The sequence below is a fragment of the Panthera onca genome, chromosome B1 (assembly GCF_046562875.1).
Source record: "Panthera onca isolate mPanOnc1 chromosome B1, mPanOnc1 haplotype 2, whole genome shotgun sequence".
NCBI classification, from domain to species: Eukaryota; Metazoa; Chordata; class Mammalia; order Carnivora; family Felidae; genus Panthera; species Panthera onca.
The window spans coordinates 41325654-41345594 of record NC_138342.1 but is presented as its reverse complement, the minus strand read 5'-3'; the positions used below and the strand labels follow the sequence as shown (position 1 = coordinate 41345594).

General features: G+C 41.5%; 1 protein-coding gene across 7 annotated transcripts in view; it reads right to left on the bottom strand.

The window, feature by feature from the left end:
- The window catches only part of DCUN1D4 (defective in cullin neddylation 1 domain containing 4), an 84910-nt gene that overhangs the window by 20704 nt on the left and 44265 nt on the right, over positions 1-19941 (bottom strand). For 6 of the 7 annotated variants that reach the window (XM_060655055.3, XM_060655057.3, XM_060655056.3 and 3 more), the window contains 2 exons: positions 10216-10286; positions 4644-4735 (listed from right to left, as the gene is read on the bottom strand). In XM_060655055.3, coding sequence (XP_060511038.1) covers positions 4644-4735; positions 10216-10286 — 163 coding nt within the window. Of the gene's footprint in view, positions 1-1081; positions 2224-4643; positions 4736-10215; positions 10287-19941 lie in introns of those variants that run through there. The other variant, XM_060655058.3, reaches the window with a different exon arrangement.

Genomic DNA, 19941 nt, shown 5'->3' with positions numbered 1-19941 from the left:
CCAACCCCCAAAAGAGGGCTGGTAGAAGCTAACAGGGCACACGAGAAAGCAGGAAGTTGGAGTCTAGGAAGCAGGAAGGGAGCAGAGCCTTCTCTGCACTGGGGACTCTTCTGTATGGTTTGATTTTTTACTGTATACATAAATAACTAATGATACTTTATTAACAATATGGCAGAGGGTCAAAGAGGAGAGAAAGCAGCTAACCCTAAAACATTTAAGGCCGAGGTCTCTCCTCTTCACTGGAAAAGGAAGGTTAAGGACCAAAGCCACAGGAAATTGGCCAGATTTTGGCAGGGGGTTTAGTTTAGTCCTGTCCAATGAGAGGAAGAAGAACAGATGTCTGTTTCAACAGATTCAAGGGCAGAGAGCACTCATTTAGACATCTGCTACATAGCTAAAAGAAAATAAAGTAGCCATGAGTCTTTGGGTAGAACCGCAAGGCAAAATGGAAGTTCGTTAGCATGCCTGGGAGTCTAGCTGCCACCCTGGCAAAAGATGTCCCCTGAAAGACGTTTTCATTTGTCTTAAGACGCTCAGAGATCCTGTCTGGAGTATAAAGCACAAAATACCAAAGTAAAATTTTCACTTCACGTATGTAATAAAGACAGTTACACATGTCAGAGCTATTACCATCAATAAAGAGTTTAATCTGCTTTAAAAGCGGCCCTGCCCCTGGGCACCTGGGTGGCTCAGTCGGTTAAGCGTCCCACTTCGACTCAGGTCATGATCTTGCGGTTTGTGAATTGGAGCCCTGCATCAGGCTCTGTGCTGATGGCTCAGAGCCTGCTTCGTATTCTGTGTCTCCTCCTCTCTCTGCCCATCCAATGCTCATGCTGTGTCTCTCAATAATACATAAACGTTTAAAAAAAAAGGGGGGGGGAGGGCCCTGACCCACAGAGCCTCTGGAGTGACCCCCAGCAGGGAACACGCCTCTGAGTCACCCAGTCCGAACTACAGGTTGCCATCTAGTGGCCACTCAACAAGATCAAGTGAAGAAACTGGCTTGTCGGGAAGTTGAAGCAAACCAGCCCGGGACTTCAGGAAGCAGCCACATCTTCAGCCTCCCCCCTGCCCCCTCCCCCCTCCCCACCCCCGCTTTCCGGTGTATCACACGTAAGAAAACTCCTGTTAGTTTCTGACTGACATAGTGCCACACCACTCAAGAGCACTGTTTTCCAAAACAAAACGTGGCCACACTGTGGCATCGTTTCTTCCGTGACTTCTGCTCCTGTTACAGATTCAGAAGCACCAGAAATCGGGACGGTAAGCACCAAAGGTTAGAACCAAAAGGAGTTCTCCATTCCCTGGGGAAAGGCCTTCACCCCTTCACTTAGCCAAAGGTATTTTTCCAGCCAATCCTCACGTCTATGCAAAGTAAGCTACAAGTCTAACACACTTTCGTTTAGCTTAAACAGCTTTATAAGTTTGATTCATTAGAAGTAACCTTAAACCCACGTGTTGGAGCAAGGCGATAAAACAAACAGTCCACTGAAATGAGTTGTGCCTTCTCGTGACTGAGAATGAGCTACAGAACGTGGAATGAACGTACCGCCCCCCCACCCCCCGCCAGATGCCCGTCACTCCTTCCAGCACTTCCAAAACACTGGCCCTGGTGGGGCTTGCACACAGCTTGCTCCCCTCCCCAGTGTCCAGGAGACGGAGTTCTGAGAGCCCAGGTGGGAGTCACAGAGCATCGCTTCCCTTTCCTGGTTCTAGACGTGCTGCCAGAGCCACCCAGGGAGCAGCAGAGCATAGTCTCCACTCCCTCTGTCCAGTAACCATTTTCTTCAAACTTAGCATCTTAATCAAATATTCTATTATAAATACAGGGATTGTCACATACACTTTAATTCCAGATTGAGCTCAAAACACTTCACTGGACAGGTTTAATGAAACCAAAAAAAGGGCAAAAAAGACAAAAACCCAAACTAGAAGACAAAACAGGCAATTCAGTAGACAGACTACTTTGTATCTCTAGAGCATATTCGTCTCTGAGTATTCTTATTTACCGGGTGTGGACACCTTACAAATACAGTACTTATGTAATCAATTCGAGAAGCATAAAGAGAAGTGGCCTTACTATTTTTGGATCTGTTGGCTGAACTTTGCTTCCGAGCCCCTGCCCCAAAAGGACTGTCTTGCTCGTGAGTTTTATTTCCCCAGGATGTAGAATACTGCAGTTGGCACATCGCTGCCATCCAAACACTTGCTGAACAAACGAATCTAGGGAGGTTAAGGGAGGGGGAGTGGAGGTTCTTAAAACTTGCAATTCGACTATTCTGAACTATAGAGAACCTTAAAGGTTGTTTTGAGTAATGATCTCTTCCTCATTGATGAGGAAACCAGTCTCCGAGTTTCATATCGCACAAGAAGAAAGCAGGCTCCTCCCTGCCCTTAGAGTGGACCCAGCTTGTCACCTCATCTTGAACTACAAGGACCAAGTGGCAGTACCCTAGAGGAACCCAACTGCCCGCGTGTGTGTCACACGGAGTGGCAAGCAGGGTTCCCAACAAAGAACCTACGAGGTGGGGTCCCTGCAATTCCCCTCTGCCCTCCCTGAACTTACATAGACCTCCCAGGAAACTGCATACTTCCCAGGTGGTGTGGCCCTCAAAACGCAAGGGAAAGACCCGGCAGTGTATAACATTCTTTTGTAAAGGCAAATGTAAAAAATAATCTAGAATTACTTAAAAATGGATATTATAGCCTCTTAAGACAAATGAAAATGTGCCCGAAACATACTAATGGTGCCTCCTCTGAAGGCCTGAAATAAAATCTTGATATGGCCATGCATTCATCATTACACGGGCCCCCCCTTTAAAAAGTGCAGCCATTACGTGCTGTATTCAGAAGGCAGTAAAGAAAGGCAGGGGGGAAACAGTGAAAGTTAGTAGACTTAAAATTGTTAAGGAGATGTTCCCAACATGACAAACGTAATTTTTAAAGAGATTTCAGAGGGCTTAACCCTAAAATTCTAGAGCATGATGACAGGAAAGTGTATGGCTTTATCTAAAACTCATTTGCCATCAGACAACAGTTGTTAAAGGAAGAATGTGACTTAAGAATCAGAAGTCTTGGGGCACCTGGGTGGTTCAGTCAGTTAAGCATCCAACTCTTGATTTGGCTCAGGTCATGATCTCCGGTTACGATCAAACCCCACGTCGGGCTCTGTGCTGAGTGTGGAGCCTGCTTGGGATTCTCTCTCTCCCTCTCTCTCTACTACTCCCCTGCTTGCTTGTGCTCTCTCTCAAAATAAACATTAAAAAAAAAAAAAAAGAATCAGAAGTCTTGGGTTTTCTTCCCATTTCTGCCACTTACTTTAACACATCATGTATCCCATGTATCCCTTCTAAGCCTCAGTTTCCTCATTTGTAAAATGTGCAGGATAAAGCCTGATTTGTCTTCCTCACAAGGAAGGCAGCCGTGAGGCTCAAATGGAAAAGCAGCAAAATGACTTATGAACTACTAAAGCATGGTGCAAATAAAGCATTGTTATCGATAACAAATGGATAACAATTTTGGCAAATTCCAAAATTATTTGAATGAAACCATAAAACCATTTCCACTCCAATTTCAATCCAGTAAATGTCAAAGTCTATTATTCCTAGTAAAAGTAAAAAAAAAAAAAAAAAAAAAAAAAAAGAGTCATTCCGTAGATCAAAGTTACTATGTTAATAATCTGCTCTTCATCTTCAGGTACCACTGAAATATTTACTTACCCATCTCAACTGTATCCTTCAGTTCAGAATACAGAGTAACAACTGTTTACTTGAATGAAACTTTGTGTGCGTGCGCGCGCGCACACACACACACACACAATGAACACATAAAACCACCGTTTTTTTTCCTCATTCTGGGTAATACAAATAGATTCTTTATTATTATTTTTCAACCATTGGAGTAATGAAGTTCCAATTTTGCCCAAAGGTAAAATCAGAATATATAAAATACATATTTTCATTTATAAGTTAAACTTCAGTCAACTTTTTCTCCCTAACTGTAAACCAGATGCTGATAGGCCTTTGCCTTTTAAGCTCTAAGCCTGTGCTAACATGACAGTCACTAGACACACATGGCCATCAAGCACCTGAAATACAGTTAATGCAAATTGAGAGGGATCATAAATGTAAAATATGTACCAGATTTTGAAGACTTAATATGAAAAAAAGAATGTACAACAGCTCATAAATTTTGAAAATATTGATTACATGTCTGAATAATAAATAATATTTTGGATATCTGGAGTTGAATAAAATATATTAAAATTAATTTTACCTGTTTCTTTTAACTTTTTTTTAATGGGACTGCTAGAAAATTTAAAATTACATATGTGGCTCACATCTGTGAGAAGAGGACAGGCTGGTCTATTTTCTATTGGGCAGCTCTGCTCTAGAAGAATACTAAAATAAACAATACACATTACATAAAGATTATAATTGCAAAACTTCATGCATAATGTCTTCTCTTCATCATGAAAATGGGATTTGGCCTTTACACCTATAGCCACAGGTGAAGTTTGCCAGATCACCCGGCTTTCCTGCAGTCACCCAACCCAGGCTCCTGACCCGCCAGGGAGGAGGCAGCCAGCTGGGGAGTGCAAGGACGCCACCCCGCCTCCCAACCAGGGCAGCCGCGGGACTTACTGTAGAGAAGTCATTCCTTTTAACCATTCCTGCAGAGTAAAATAACCCATGTTTTGTGCATCCAATTTCCAAGCTAGGACAAGCATAACTACCTGTATAAAAACAAACAAAAAAACAGACCAATCAAATCACAACGACAGATCTCAGTAATTAATCATATTAACAACTCTCCAAATGCTCCTGTTCGCCGCAGTTTAGTCACTGAAATATCAACAGGGTAACTTCAAAAATGAGTTCTAGGCTGGGAAACATCCAAAAGTTTGGTAATTCATCTGCTGACAAGGGCTTGGGGAGACATGAACTCTTATGATGCAGAATGGTGGAAATGTAATGCCATTAACTTCTCCACAGGGCAATTCTGCAATATTTATCAAAACTAAAACCAGTGTTTGACTCAGCAATTCCACTTAAGGAAAGTTATATAACTTATACCTGTGCACGAACACAAAGATGTATATTCAACAATATTTTCTGCAGAATTATTTATAGCAGCAAAAGACTGAGAACAACCAAACATTAATCAGGGACTAAGTATATACTTCCTTGCTGAATACTTTCTATACGAAGGAATACTATGCTGCCATTAAGACAAATGAAGTAGAGTTATCGGTACAAATAGGGAACGATCTCCAAGATTTAGTGAAAAGAGCAAGCTGTAGATCAGAGGGCTGAAAAATAAAAAGGGAAGTGGTGAGTCACATACAATAACGCAGCTGTACCACAAATACATTAGTGTTTGTGAGTTGAACTATACACACTGAAGAAAATTATTGTGAAGTGGCCCAACATCCCACTTAAATAGCGCTGTGCCTGGAATGAGCACAGGATGAGTGACAGGGCCCAATCACTTCTCAGCGGGGCGCCACTCTTGCTTTTAGTGAATCTTCTGAAACTCTGTAGGCATCAGGAACTGTAACAACTCTAGTTTATGGCACTGCTTGTCACTTAGCTGCTTTAGAGAAAAGATAACACAGAGATACTGCCAGTGAGTTTAATAAATACCTGAAGGAGTAAAGACAAAATTACATTTCAAAAGTGCATCTAGCTTCCAACTATCCAGGGCTCTGCAGAGGGAAAGAGCTGAGGCCATCCATCCAAGAAGAGGGTAAAGAAGAGGGACAGGGATTTCCGAGGACCATCCTGCCACTCTGTGGGACTGCGTACCTCAGGACATCGTCCACACCTAACGGACATCCAAGTCCTGACCTGGGGATCACATATTCACTGCTAAATGGCTACATCTCCATTTGTTGTAACAAAACAAACAAACAAACAAAAAGTCAATGGTAAGAAAATAGATCTGTGAAAATTGGCCAGGGACTAGCATATTCCACATTTGGCAGCTAATGTGATTTCTTTACACAGGACCTGAAGGCCTCATTTCGACGGCTGGAAGAACCAACCCAACCATTAATCTATCACCCACGTGCCCCACTGGGTCAGATGGCGATGGTGGTAAAAGGAATCGGGATGATGTAACATGAAAAAAGTAAGGCAAGCAGTCAATTAGAAATCACTCCAGATGATTTAATTGGCCTCTGAAAGCCACTACACAAATTAAGTACTGCAGAACAATACTATTTAGGAGGTTCAGAAAGTCGGTCCTTGCGTTTGCCAGCAAGCTAGCTTGTGGACTAAAAATGTCCAGCTTTGTCTAATTTATAACTGCAAGATTAATGAAAAGCTTTCTCTTGATGCTGACTCTATGGTTTTCCACGTTAGAAGTGATTAGCAGTGAGAACCCACTGAATCTCTAAGCCCTTTCATCAAATCTCAATTAAATCAGTACATATCAATTTTTAAAGTCACTAGGTTTTTTAGATTAAACAATCTAGATTACTAGGTAGATTACTAGCACTGATTAGTAAACCAATGTTTCTACATATGCACACCATCACAAAACAGCATTGTTTAATAGGTTAAAAAAATTTTTTTTTTAGTTTTTTTTTTAATGTTTATTTATTTTTGAGACAGAGAGAGACAGAGCATGAACAGCGGAGGGACAGAGAGAGAGGGAGACAAGACACAGAATCCGAAGCACACTCCAGGCTCTGAGCTGTCGGCATGGAACCCGACACGGGGCTCAAACCCACAAACCACGAGATCATTACCTGAGCCGAAGTTGGAAGCTCAAATGACTGAGCCACCCAGGCGCCCCTACGTTAAAAATTTTTTAACTTAAGAGACCCAAACTTCCCCAAAAGAGCACACATGTTCTTCCAAATATTTACACATTAGTGGATTTCCCCTCATCCCTCAGCTTTTCTTGGAATTCTGACTCCCACATAACAATTTACCTAGGTGAAATAACCCCCATTTTCAGTTTTAAAAAAACTATTTTGAGAGAGAGAGAGAGAGCACGTGTGCGCATGGAAGGGGCAGAGAGAGAGACAGAATCCCAAGCGGCCTCTGAATGGTCAGCACTGAGCCGGATGTGGAGCATGACCTGAGCCAAAATCAAGAGTCATATGCTCAACGCCTGAGCCACCCAGGCGCCCCTAACCCACATTCTAGAACTCAAACTTCCTATGTTCTCAAACAATATATATACTAAATGCTCAGTAAGAAAGATTTAAAGTTCCACATAAACACTTGTTAAATTAAAAAAAAATGGTTAGGGCACAGAAACACACACAAGTATGCATGAAATGTGGCTAAAAAGTCAAAGTAGATATTCACGATGAGTATTTCTTTACACAAAATGGACTTTTCTTATGGTAGCTAATAAGGAAGCTAATTAGGCAAACAAAAGGTTTTGCTGTGGCCGTAGTAAATGACAGTAGATTTGAATTTTACAAACCTGCTTAAATTTCCTAGGCTATAAATATCAGGCAAGGTAAAGGTTTTAAGTACTTTAAAGTATTTGAAAGTGCTAACTCAACAATGAGGACAAGGCTTTAAAAACAATTTTACTTCTTATTTTTCAAATGTTAACATTTCTGAAATTGGGATGCATTCCAAATGGATGCATATCAGAGTTTATTTAGCAACATTTTTTCTTTCTTAGTGATGATATACAACTTCTATTAATGGCAGCTTAGAACTGAAGTACAGTAATAAATACTTGAGAATAATCTTCTGAATTCAGTTTCCTAGTCTTCAATGTGATTCAACATGTTAAGTCTAGTTCTATTCCTAAGAGGAGAACTAAGGGACACCATTGCCCCCCAAAAGGATAATAACAGCAGCTCTCTGTTACGGAGTACTGCTATTTGAAGAACTGTGCCTTTCTTCAGTTAGAATCAACACCAGCCCTCCCTCCCACCTGACAGGCCTCCGGGCCTCTGAGAATAATGTTCACACAGTGCCTCTCACACCTGCAGCCTGACCCTGGCCTCCCAATCTCCTCCCTTTCTGGCCCTGTTGCCCACCTCTGATCATATGCTGATGACAGTCCCCTGGGCAGAACCTTTGGGTCTGGAGCACCTTGGTAGCTCAGTTGGTCGAGCATCCAACTTTGGCTCAGGTCATGATCTTGTGGTTCGTGAGTTCAAGTCCCACATCAGGCTTGCTGCTGTCAGCCTGTCAGTGCAAAGTTCGCTTCGGATCCCGTCCCCGTCCTGTGTCCCTCCCTGGCTTGCGCTCTCCCAAAACTAAATAAAAATTTAAGAGACAGAGGGAGAGAGCCTTTGGGTCTGCTCTCAGGTCCAACTCACTCTTGCCCTTCTTATTATTCAGTCCAGAAAACACTCTGCCAACATTGGCCCAGCTGTCATCAGGAAACTTCTTTCATAAGCCAGTGTTTTGGTTTTCTTTAATCTTTTTTAAAAAATGTTTATTTTTGAGAGAGACAGAGACAGAGACAGAGAGACAGAGCACGAGCAGGGGAGGAGCAGAGAGAGAGGGAGACACAGAATCTGAATCAGGCTACAGGCTCTGAGCTTTCAGCACAGAACCTGCCAAGGGGCTCAAACCCACAAACCACAAGATCATGACCTGAGCCAAAGTCGGACGTCCAACCAACTGAGCCACCAAGTGCCCCTGAAGTGTTCTTTTCTATGCTTATGACTAGTCTATGGGCAAGATCAGACAAAATACTACTGGCAGTTCTCCCCAAACCTTTCTACCAAAATGAATAGTTCATTAAGATACTGAACTAGATCACATTAAAATAAAAAACTACAGGGGCGCCTGGGTGGCTCAGTCGGTTAAGCGTCCGACTTCGGCTCAGGTCATGATCTCACAGTCTGTGAGTTTGAGCCCCGCGTCGGGCTCTGGGCTGATGGCTCGGAGCCTGGAGCCTGCTTCCGATTCTGTGTCTCCCTCTCTCTCTGCCCCTCCCCCATTCATGCTCTGTCTCTGTCTCAAAAATAAATAAAAACGTTAAAAAAAATTTTTTTTTTAAAAATAAAAAACTACAAGACAAAAATCCACGTAATGAGCAAAAGGCTCTTTAGAAAATGTAAGGTGTTGGAGGGAGTTGGGAGAGGACAGAGGCATACAAATGTCAAGGGTAAGAAAAGTTTTAAGAATAAAGTGTGAAGTTTTTAGAGTTGTTTTTTTTTTTTTTTAATTTTTTAAAGTTTATTTATTTTTGAGAGAGAGACAGAGAGAGCGACTGGGGGAGAGGCAGAGAGAGGGGGAAAGAGAGAATCCCACGCAAGTTCCTCTCTGCCAGCACGGAGCCCGATGCGGGGCTCAAGCTCACAAACCGTGAGATCATGACCTGAGCTGAAACCAAGAGTCGGACGCTCAACCGACTGAGCCACCCAGGCGCCCCAAAAGTGTGAAGTCTTAATTTCTAGTTTTAAGAGCATGACATATGTGCATAGGCAGCACCTATCTTCCAAGAAGAGTCTATATGAGGGGGATGATCTCTTGTGATCTCTTCCCCATCATAAACTCATTTAGGACCTTAGACATATTTGTTAAATTGGAGGCTAATGCAATATTAAACTGCATAGTTAATGAACCAGGGCACCTGTATGAGCATAACTTTTCATTTTAGTGTAAGAGAGATGATGTAGGAACAGGAAAAAAATATTCAACAATAACATGACAATAAGAGTTGGGAAAAATAATTAAGCATATAAAATAACTTCTCAAAAAAAATTTTTAAAGGAAATACTTAAGGCCTTTATACTAAAAACCAATCCCTGAGTTAAATTTAATCGGAAGTGAAAGAGCTATGAAAGATTCTTGATAATTACAACTTACTCCAAACCCCTATGAATAATTAATTACTCAAAAATCTGGACAAACTCTACATTATGCTGAACAACTAGGGAGGGGGACAAAGGTACAGAATAGACTATAACTCGGCCCCCCAGCTCATCTCTCACAGGAGGTACACATGCCCATAACACTTTCTAAACATCTAGTTTAATTACTTTACTATCGTACCTTTTAGATACAAGAAACAAACAAGAGGAAAACATGACTGACTAGTTACACCATGCCAATTAAAACAAAAAAATTTTGCTTAGAAATCCAATTAGAATTGGAACTTGTTTCTTAGATTGTCTCACAAAACTAACACACCATTCCTTCTTTACTGTTGCTTTATTTGTCAAGGGACAAAAGACAAGAAAAATAATCAACCGATTTGCCCAACTTAATAGGCTAGACTTACATTTTCTGGTTCAACACCAATGTCTTCGCAAAATTTCTCCATGCCTTCAGGACCTACAATATCATCAGTACCTGCGATGAAATGCAATCTTACATAAATTAAATCTGACCACGTACATGATTATTACTACAGTGATATTACACTGTTGAAATATTTATTATTAAAATAAACGAAAATCAAATAATACCTACAGGCCAGAACTCCTTTCTGAAAAAAAGAAATCACCAAGTGTAAAGTGAAAAATATTCGGGAATTTCAGTTACTTCTTTAAAGGATTCGGCTCTGCACAATCATCTGTCAATGTATTGCCATGCCTTTCGACCTACGGACAGAGGCTACACATAATTTGTGTCTGAAGATAAGGCCACTTTGCTTCTTTAAAGTAGCGTACAGCTCTGCCTGATTTTGGTAATAATTTTTGGAAACATAGCAGAGAACCACATAATGTTCTTTATAAAATTAACTGGGAAATAACATAATCGTTTCTTTTACATAGAAGAAAAGCCAGTAGTCTTTTTGTTCCTGGTAAGGCCAAAAAGCCTCTTCCTCCTCGGGCCTCAGCTCTGCTTCTTCCCGAAAGAACCGCCTGCATGGTCCATCTCCACTTGACCTCCTGTTCCTTCTTTAACCACTGCGATTTGGTTTCTGTTCCTCTCTCTCTCTCCTGAAACTTCTTGCCAAGGTCACCAGTAACACCTTACCTGCCAAATCTAATCGACAGTCGGATCTTTATTTTATCTGACCTTTCTGTGGTATCTGAAACTCTGAAGCAATTCTTTGCAAAATCTGCCTCCTCCCACGGCTCGCAGAAGTACCCTCCCTCCGGTTTCCCTCCTACTTCTCTCCTCCTCTGGCTTCTTAATGTGTTCCTTCGCTTCTCCCAGCTTGTTAGATTTCATGTGCAGGGTTCCATCTTTAACCCTCGTCTGGTCCATTCTATACCTTCGCCCAAGCTTCAACCATGCTCGAGTTTCCAGGCCCACACTTTCCCCCTGTAGTTTTGGACTACCACATTACTGCCCGGCTACCCCACCTGCTGTTTCACTGCCACAGCTAAACTCAGCTTCTGTCCCAAGCCTCTTCCTGCATTTCACATTTTCAGCCATCACCTCACGGAGAAGGATCATCTGTCCATGCCAAGCCTGCTTATCCTCCTGTACTCTGTCCCACTGGTGGCACCAGCAGAAACAGAAACCTGGGAGTCACTCTGGACTCTTCCCTTCTCTTACACTCTCCACATCCAGTCAATTACCGAGTGTACTGCCCGTTTTTCCTGCCAAACACCTAATTGTACCTATCCCGTGCTGACCTGCTCAGGCTTTATTCTCTCACTCAGATGACCACAGCGGTCTCCCCAGGATCTCCCTAATTCCATAGCCCTGTACCCTCCAGCCCCTCCTCGACACAGCTGCCTAAAGGAGCCATCCCAAACACAAATCCCACGCTGGCTTAAAATCCTTCAATGGCTCCCACCACCTGAAGATAAAGTCCAAAGTCTCAACCTTACCAAATAAGGTTCTCAATGATCTAGTGCCTCCTTTCCTCTTCAGCCTCCTATCTTTCCACCTTTAAATCAAGTTTCTTGAAAATAAATGAATCAATAAATATTATTAAATGAATAAAAACTGAGACCCAGAAATACTTACCTATGGTTTGCTCTGCACACAGGTCCTGCCACACACCCAATACCAGACTGTTCTGGCCTCGGCCCATCTTCCTCTCCCTTCCCCATGTTATCTGGCCAACTCATTCAGTCTTTAAGGGGAAAGCAGACGGGAGCCCTCCCGCTCTTCCTGACTCCCACCTGCAGAGGCTGGGAGGGGCGGTCCTCTGTGACCCCAGCAATGCTAGGAGTGGTTCTCTCACACTTAGCACATCTGTGTTAAGTCCCAGCTCATCTGCCTTTCCCTCTAAGTTCCTCAAAAGTAAGAAATATTGTAGTTCTTGTGTAACCTCAGCATACCTCCTGGCAAGGAGCAGCTGCTTTTATAAAATGTACTGAATAAATAAATGAATGAATACCAGAATACAGGGACCACTCTACAACCTTTCCACGGCCTCTAGATCCAGTGGTCCTGCAGCGCCACTCCTCAATATATCTCAGTTTCACTCAGGTAACATTTACTGAAGCTATACACTGTCGTAACTGCTAAAGATGAAGAAAACATGGTCCCTGCCCTCCAGGAAGATCGAGTAGAGAGTAATTTCTTTTTTTATTTTTTTAAAGATTTTTTTTTTTTTTAATTCAAGTTCGTTAACAGTCAGTGCAGTCTTGGCTTCAGGAGTAGAACCCATCGATTCACTTCTTACATGTGACACCCAGTGCTCATCCTGAACAGTCCCCTCCTTAATGCCCATCACCCATTTCACATATCCCCTACCACCTCCTTGCCAGCAACCCTCAGTTTGTTCTCTGTATTTAAGAGTCTCTTACGGTTTGCCTCCGTCTCTGTTTTTATCTTATTTTTCCTTCCCTTCCTGCATATTAATCTGTTGAGTTTTGTATGCAGAGAAAGGGAAACCCTTTAGCACTGTTGGTGGGAATGCAAACTGCGGTAGCCACTTTGGAAAACGGCATGGAAGTTCCTCAAAGTTCTTCAAAAACTTAGAAACAGAACTACCCTACGACCTAGCAATTGCACTACTAGGAATTTACCCAAAGGATACAAAAATGCTGATTCAAAGGGGCACATGCACCTCAGTGTTTACAGCAGCACTATCAACAATAGCCAAATTATGGAAAGAGCCCAAGTGTCCATTGACTGATAAGTGGATAAAGATGTAGTATGTATATGTCCATATATGTATATATGTGTATATACACGTATATATACGTATACACACACACACACACACACGCACACACACACACAATGGGATACTACTCAGTGATGAAAAAGAATGAAATCTTGCCATTTGCAACAACGTGGATGGAACTAGAGTGTATTATGCTAAGCGAAATAAGTTAGAGAAAGACAGATATCATATGGTTTCATTCATATATAGAATTTGAGAAAGATTTTATTATTTTTTTTAAAGTAATCTCTACATCCAACATGGGGCCTGGACTCACAACCCCAAGATCAAGAGTCACGTGCCCCACCACCAAGCAAGCCAGGTGCCCCAGGAGTAATTTCAATACAAAATAATAAACAGGAGGGCCTGGCTGGCTCGGTCAGTGGAGCGGGCGACTCTTGATCTCTGGGTTGCAAATTCAAGCCCCACGTTGGGTATAGAGATTACTTAAAAATATAATCTTAAAATAGTAATAATAAACCACAATAAATGTATAAAGTGGTTGTCCTCAACAAAGGATAAATATTAAAATCACCTAGAGGGCTTGTTGAAAAGTCTTATGTCATTTCTCTGCTTCAAATCCTTGGCTCCCCTAAAGTCACACTCAGGCCCTTTCCTTGTAATCTGGCCACAGCAAATACTTTTTTTGCATGCTTTATTTCCCTTGTAATCACAAATGTGCTGTTTTGTTACAAAATGTTTTGTTTCATATTTTCCAATCTGTTACCTTTTTCTGGGGTTTTCTATTTTCTCCTTTTATTTTACATGTTTGTCCAAGTATTCCTAATTGTCTTATCTTGATTATTAAGGGAATAGCTATTATTCAAATAAAAGTTTAAATACTGAAATATCTAAATAATATTTAAATATTAAATATTAAGATAATAAAAGTTACTCAAAGAAGATTACTTCATTTTTAAGCTAGTTATTTTTTGCTACATTAACACATAAACATGATACAAAATTTCATTTAAAAGTGAAAGTGAAAAAATTTACAAAGCAAGTTTCCCCTCCAACCCCTCCTTACTCCTCAGAGACAACCATTTATTAAAAATTCCTGTAAGCAGCTTTCCCAAAATAACTCGTTCATAGAATTCTACATGCATATAATATATACATATTTATTTGCTGTTTCTAAGTGTCAATGAAATTTCTCTGTGGCTTTCCAGGTAGAATTTAATCATTTCATTTCCAACAAATGATCATTTTTGCCTACTCCTTCCCAATTATTTATTTATTTTTAGCTATTTATTTTTATTATTTTTTATCTTTGAGAGAGAGAGTGCATGCACTCAACAGCCGGGCTTGATCCCCCGACCCCGGGATCATGACCTAAACTAAAATCAAGAGTCGGATGCTCAACTGACTGAGCCACCCAGGTGCCCCATCCTCCTTTCCAATTATTTATGCCCCTTCTTTCTTCCTTTTGTCTAATCACACTGGCTAATAATTTCCAAAACAATGGCAAATAAGCATTCCAAGAGTGAGCATGCTTTTCTCATTTTCCACTCAAAAATGGAAATACATTTTGCATGTTATCATTTGATAGGCTGCTAGCTTTGGCTTTGAGAGTGCATATACCCATGTGTGCCCACATGCACATATTATACGAATGACACAGTAATGCGTCCACGTAGCAAAATACTCATATAGGCAAAGTCAGAGCAAAATAGACTAAAAAGAAAAAACTGTTTTCTCCCTTTCCTTACCAGTCAGACACGTGTCCTGAGACCTTTGTGCTTATATTTATGTATGTGCAAATATACAGTGAAATCAGTTTTAAATTTATCTACACACAGGGGTTCACGCTATCCCTATGAATCCTATACCTGGCTTTTGTCACTGAGTACGCCTGTAACCTTCCTGTGGGAATGTCTATACATCTCCTTTGTTAGCAGACTCTTCTTACCTTACTCCACTGCATGTATGTGTGTATGTTTCATTGTTTTTTTATTATTCTACTACTAAGAAAGAATTTTGCCTAGGAGATCAAAGAATAATTATTCTCATAAGGAAATATTCACCTATTCCTATTGTGCTAAGAGGTTTTATTTTTAGGAACAGATGCCTTTTTTTGGTACCTACTGAGAGGACTCCCTGGGAGGTAGTTGCAGATTTGAAAGAAAAAGTTACTTTACAATTCTTTTAAAATTCCTGTCTTTGGTTTCCATTCCTCCTGATTTAAAAAAGCTCTTTCCCCATAACCAATTCTTTTTTTTTTTTTCTTTTGAGAGTGAGTGCTAGTGTGCACATGCGAGCGGGGAAGGGGCTGAGAGGGAGAGAGAATCTCAAGCAGGTCCCATATCCAGTACAAAGCCCAATGCGGGGTTCAATCTCATGACCCTGGGATCTTGACCTGAGCCCAATTCATGACCCAGATTTTTAACCAACTGAGACACTCAGGCGCCCCCACTGTAACCTATTCTAGAATCTCAAGAGCCACCTGCCTTCCCCCTGTCTGTGCACAAGACCTGGGTGGGTCCCAGCTTACTCCCCCTCATCCGCCCTCCAAACCTGGCCACTGATGCCTCTCTCTGCCAGCGTTCATCCTAAAGACGATGCTTCTCAGTTTGTCTGTTTGCTGCACAAGAAAATGGGTGGAGTGCGTCATCCCAGCAAGCCCTCAAAGGATGTTTACTGAGGTATGCTGTGCAGGAGTAATGTTAAGTTCTCCATGCTTTTCTCTTTTCTTCCAGATTCTGTGCAATGCCATTGTCATATTACTTGTATGCACCTGCGTCTATGTTTTTATTTTCCATTGTTATTTATCTTTTATCTATTACATTGACTTTATATCATTCAGGCTTTCTATCTCAATGCCATTCAACAGAAATAATACTGTAGACAACATATGTGATTTAAAGCTTTCTAGCAGCCATGTTCAAAAGTAAAAAGAAATAGGTGAAATTAATTTTATTTTTGTTTTTTTAAAGATAACTTATCGTCAAGTTAGCTAATATACAGCATATACAGTGTACAGAGTGTGCATCTGTGTTTTTAAAGAGCAAGTTTTTAACCATATGATTTGCAAAGGCACGACTCTGCCAAAAGTAGTATTTTATCCTAAAAACAGTAAAATATAGCCTGTTAATCAACAAGCTTTTCCATATCTTTTAAATACCCACAATTCTGCTTCTTAAAACAACGTTTCTTTTTTTGCCATTATCTTTCCCACGCACACAGTTAGATTTAGCTGTAATCACACTGTTATTTGGGATTTTGACTGTATTTATACTAAACTTATAATCCACCTGTAAAATTGACCAATCTTAATTCTAAAATTAAGAATTGAGAATTCTGCATATGTAACTGGCTAACACAAGGCGGGTTAGAAGTGAAGCAGAAGGAGAGGATTTTAAGAAGTTATATCTAAAATCCTAAGCTGTGGAATGTCCTGGTAACGAGACACCGAAGATACGTTCAGAAGACAGATAGACTGACAACACTCTAGGAAAAAGTGGTCCTCACACTTTCCCTGCCATTTTAAGCAGGGGCCCGTAAAAAATATATGTGACCTTTTTAACGACGGCCCAAGACCCTCACGATAAGGTTTCCATAATGACACCACACTGCATCCCTGAGGCGAACAAGGCCACACTGTCCCTTTTTAACATCTCTTCCTTTGCTGACAGACCACTTGGTCACTCAGCACCTGCTCCTGGGTCCCTGATCTCATTTTAGTAAACCAAAAAACAATTCCATCATGGAACTTAATCAAAAACAGAAACTAAGAGCCTACAGTCAAGACCTAGAGAACTTCCACGATCTACCTATGTGAGCTTTAGTGTAACTTTGAAGTCAATGTTGGCACGGGTGTATTTGGCTTAATTCCTTATTCTTAGATATATTTCAGAAAGTGGGAGTTATTAGGTAAATTGTATATTATGTAAAACTGGTTATTTTCATTCTAATGAAAAGAAATGGAGCCCCAGTTTCAGATGGAACCAATCCTTTCTAAAGTCACAGAGAACTAAGGTAATCAAAGTACAGAAGGGAGTAAACCTGTAACCACAGAGAACAGGAGGAGCCCCCAGTGGAGTAAGTTTCCCTATTAAATCCCTGAGAACCAGAAATGGAGTTGATAGGGATTCTAAAAGGTGGGAGGCTGCATCCTAGAATGTGTAAAGGAGGGCTGGGGTTAACTGGCTGGGCCAAAGCTGGGAGGAGAGGGGCTCAGGCTGCAGGAGCCATGGATGGTGGAGGCAGGGTAAGGAGTGGAATGGAGAACTCTGGGAAGAACAAGGGGGCACCCATGTGAAGCAGCTCCACTACCAAGGCCTCTACCCACCCCTCCATTCACTCTGGATTAAAGTGCAGGGAGTCGGCCCACACCAGCTGACTTTTTTCTAAGGAAACAGGATTCACCACAGCTTGTGAAGTCTTCCTCATTCTAGCATCCAGGGGGCCTGTGGCCTACAGACTCATCCTACAGCACAACCTGACAGTCACCCCGGGTCATTTCACCACTGGTTTTTCTAAAATAATAATGATCTACAGTTTTTATGTAGTTCGATATTAAAAGTGAAGTGGGTGTCAGTTGGGGCTCTTAATTATTTCCACTTTCAAGGCATTGATACAAGAAAAGAAGAAAAGGGCGGGGGGGGGGGGGTGCTTCGTAAAAATAGGGATGGCCACACCCACAAACACTTTTTGCAGGGATGAACTGCAAGGAACCACCTGGCAGGGATCTCCAGGAACCTAAAAACTGTGGCGTAACCTTTATCCCAAATGTCACCTTCCTGAGCCAGAGAAAAGCAAACAAAAAGGAAAACTGTAGACTGCTCTCTTTTTAAAGGAAACAGAAATGTGATCATGCCATGGAAAAATTATGTTTGCTTGTAAACGAAGACACATCCACACAAAAAAATCAAAATAGCTGTGCTACAATGGTGGGATTAAGTATACTTTTTGTCTGTTTAAAACCTCCTTTTCACCAACAGACACACTGACAAGATGCTAAATGTCACTCATCATCAGGGAAATACAAATCAAAACTACAATGAGATATCACCTTACGCCGGTCAGAGTGGCTAAAATGAACAAATCAGGAGACTATAGATGCTGGCGAGGATGTGGAGAAATGGGAACTTTCTTGCACTGTTGGTGGGAATGTAAACTGGTGCAGCCGCTCTGGAAAACAGTGTGGAGGTTCCTCAAAAAATTAAAAATAGATCTACTCTATGACCCAGCAATAGCACTGCTAGGAATCTACCCAAAGGATACAGGAGTGCTGATACATAGGGGCACTTGTACCCCAATGTTTATAGCAGCACTTTCAACAATGGCCAAATTATGGAAAGAGCCTAAATGTCCATCAACTGACGAATGGATAAAGAAAATGTGGTTTATATATACAATGGAATACTACTTGGCAATGAGAAAGAATGAAATCTGGCCATTTGCAGCAACGTGGATGGAATGAAGGGTATTATGTTAAGTGAAATAAGTTAGGCAGAGAAAGACAGACACCATATGTTTTCACTCATATGTGGATCTGGAGAAACTTAACAGAAGACCAGGGGGTAGGGGAAAGGGGGAAAAAATGTTACAGAGAAGGAGGGAGACAAACCGGAAGAGACTCTTAAGGACTGAGAACAAATTAAGGGTAGATGGGGGGTGGGGGAGAGGGGAAAGTGGGTGATGGGCATTGAGGAGGGCACCTGTTGGGATGAGCACTGGGTGTTGTATGGAAACCAATTTGACAATAAATTATATTTTAAAAGAACTAAAAAAATAAAACTTCCTTTTCATAACACATTTCATAAAAATAAATGTGAACCAAGATAAGAAAGCAAAAAACTTTCATAATCAAGGTGATACGAATATGAGAAAACTCTTCATTCAGTACCCATATATCAAACACCTGGAAAAGTGCCACCCATTTTTCCTAGGGACACGAAATGTCTTCAAAAGATTCGTATTCTCATGATGTAAACATGGGAACACATACATTCTAATACTGTGTTAAGTGTTTATACTAATGTCCGTGCCTGCAAACAAAATCTAGCTCAAACTAGTTCAAGTAATAAAGGAGAATTCATTAGAAAGATACTGGGGTAGCTCACAAAACCAAAGACCTACAGGAATCAGGATCGCGTCCTTTCAAACCTTCCACCCGAAGAGAAAGAAGCCCTTCTCCCTCCCAAGCTTCAATCTGAAAATCCTGGGAAATTTTATCTGTCGGCCTGGCCTAGGTAACCCGTCGGCCCCTACAACAACTTCTGTGGCCAAAAAGGCAAGGCTGTTATTAGAGAAGGGCTAGGGTCAGGTGGGGGTGGGGAGAGGGGGGAGAGGGGGGAGAGGGGTGAGAGGGGGGAGAGGTGGGAGAGGTGGGAGGGGTGGGAGGGGTGGCAAGATCAGGCCATAGGAGGAACCCTCACTTTGACCCCCAATAAAAGGGTATCAGAACTAGTTATGAAAACTGTCCTGTGCTGTGTTAAGTACAAAGAAGGCTATTAAGCAAATTAAGGGGCTCAGAAGATGTACAGCACAGCTGTCAGATGGAAAAGTGGAGAAAAAACACTCCAGGTAAGGGGATGGCAGTGAGTCAGATGTCTTTCAACCCATATATAGGTAGCAGGGATTTTTCAGCAGGGGGCGAAGCTGGAGTGGATTGTTAGGGAATGACGTGTATGATCTACCTGTTCAGTTTTTTGTTTGTGTTTTGTTTTTTAAATGAGACAACGGAAGGTGCGTGAAACCTAGCCGGGAGCAGAGACACATGATACGAAAATCGGTTTGAAAGTGGCTGAAATTGTCAAGTTGATAGGGCAGGAGAGGGCCTGAAATAAGGTGAAGAGGAAAAGTAAAAGAGCCTTCAGCTCAAACTTATCTGGAAATACTCCTTTTTCTTTTTACACCATGCACAGCTACAGTGACAAACAACCCCTAGACTCCAGTATTATATTATCCAACCAGTTACTGTCAGCT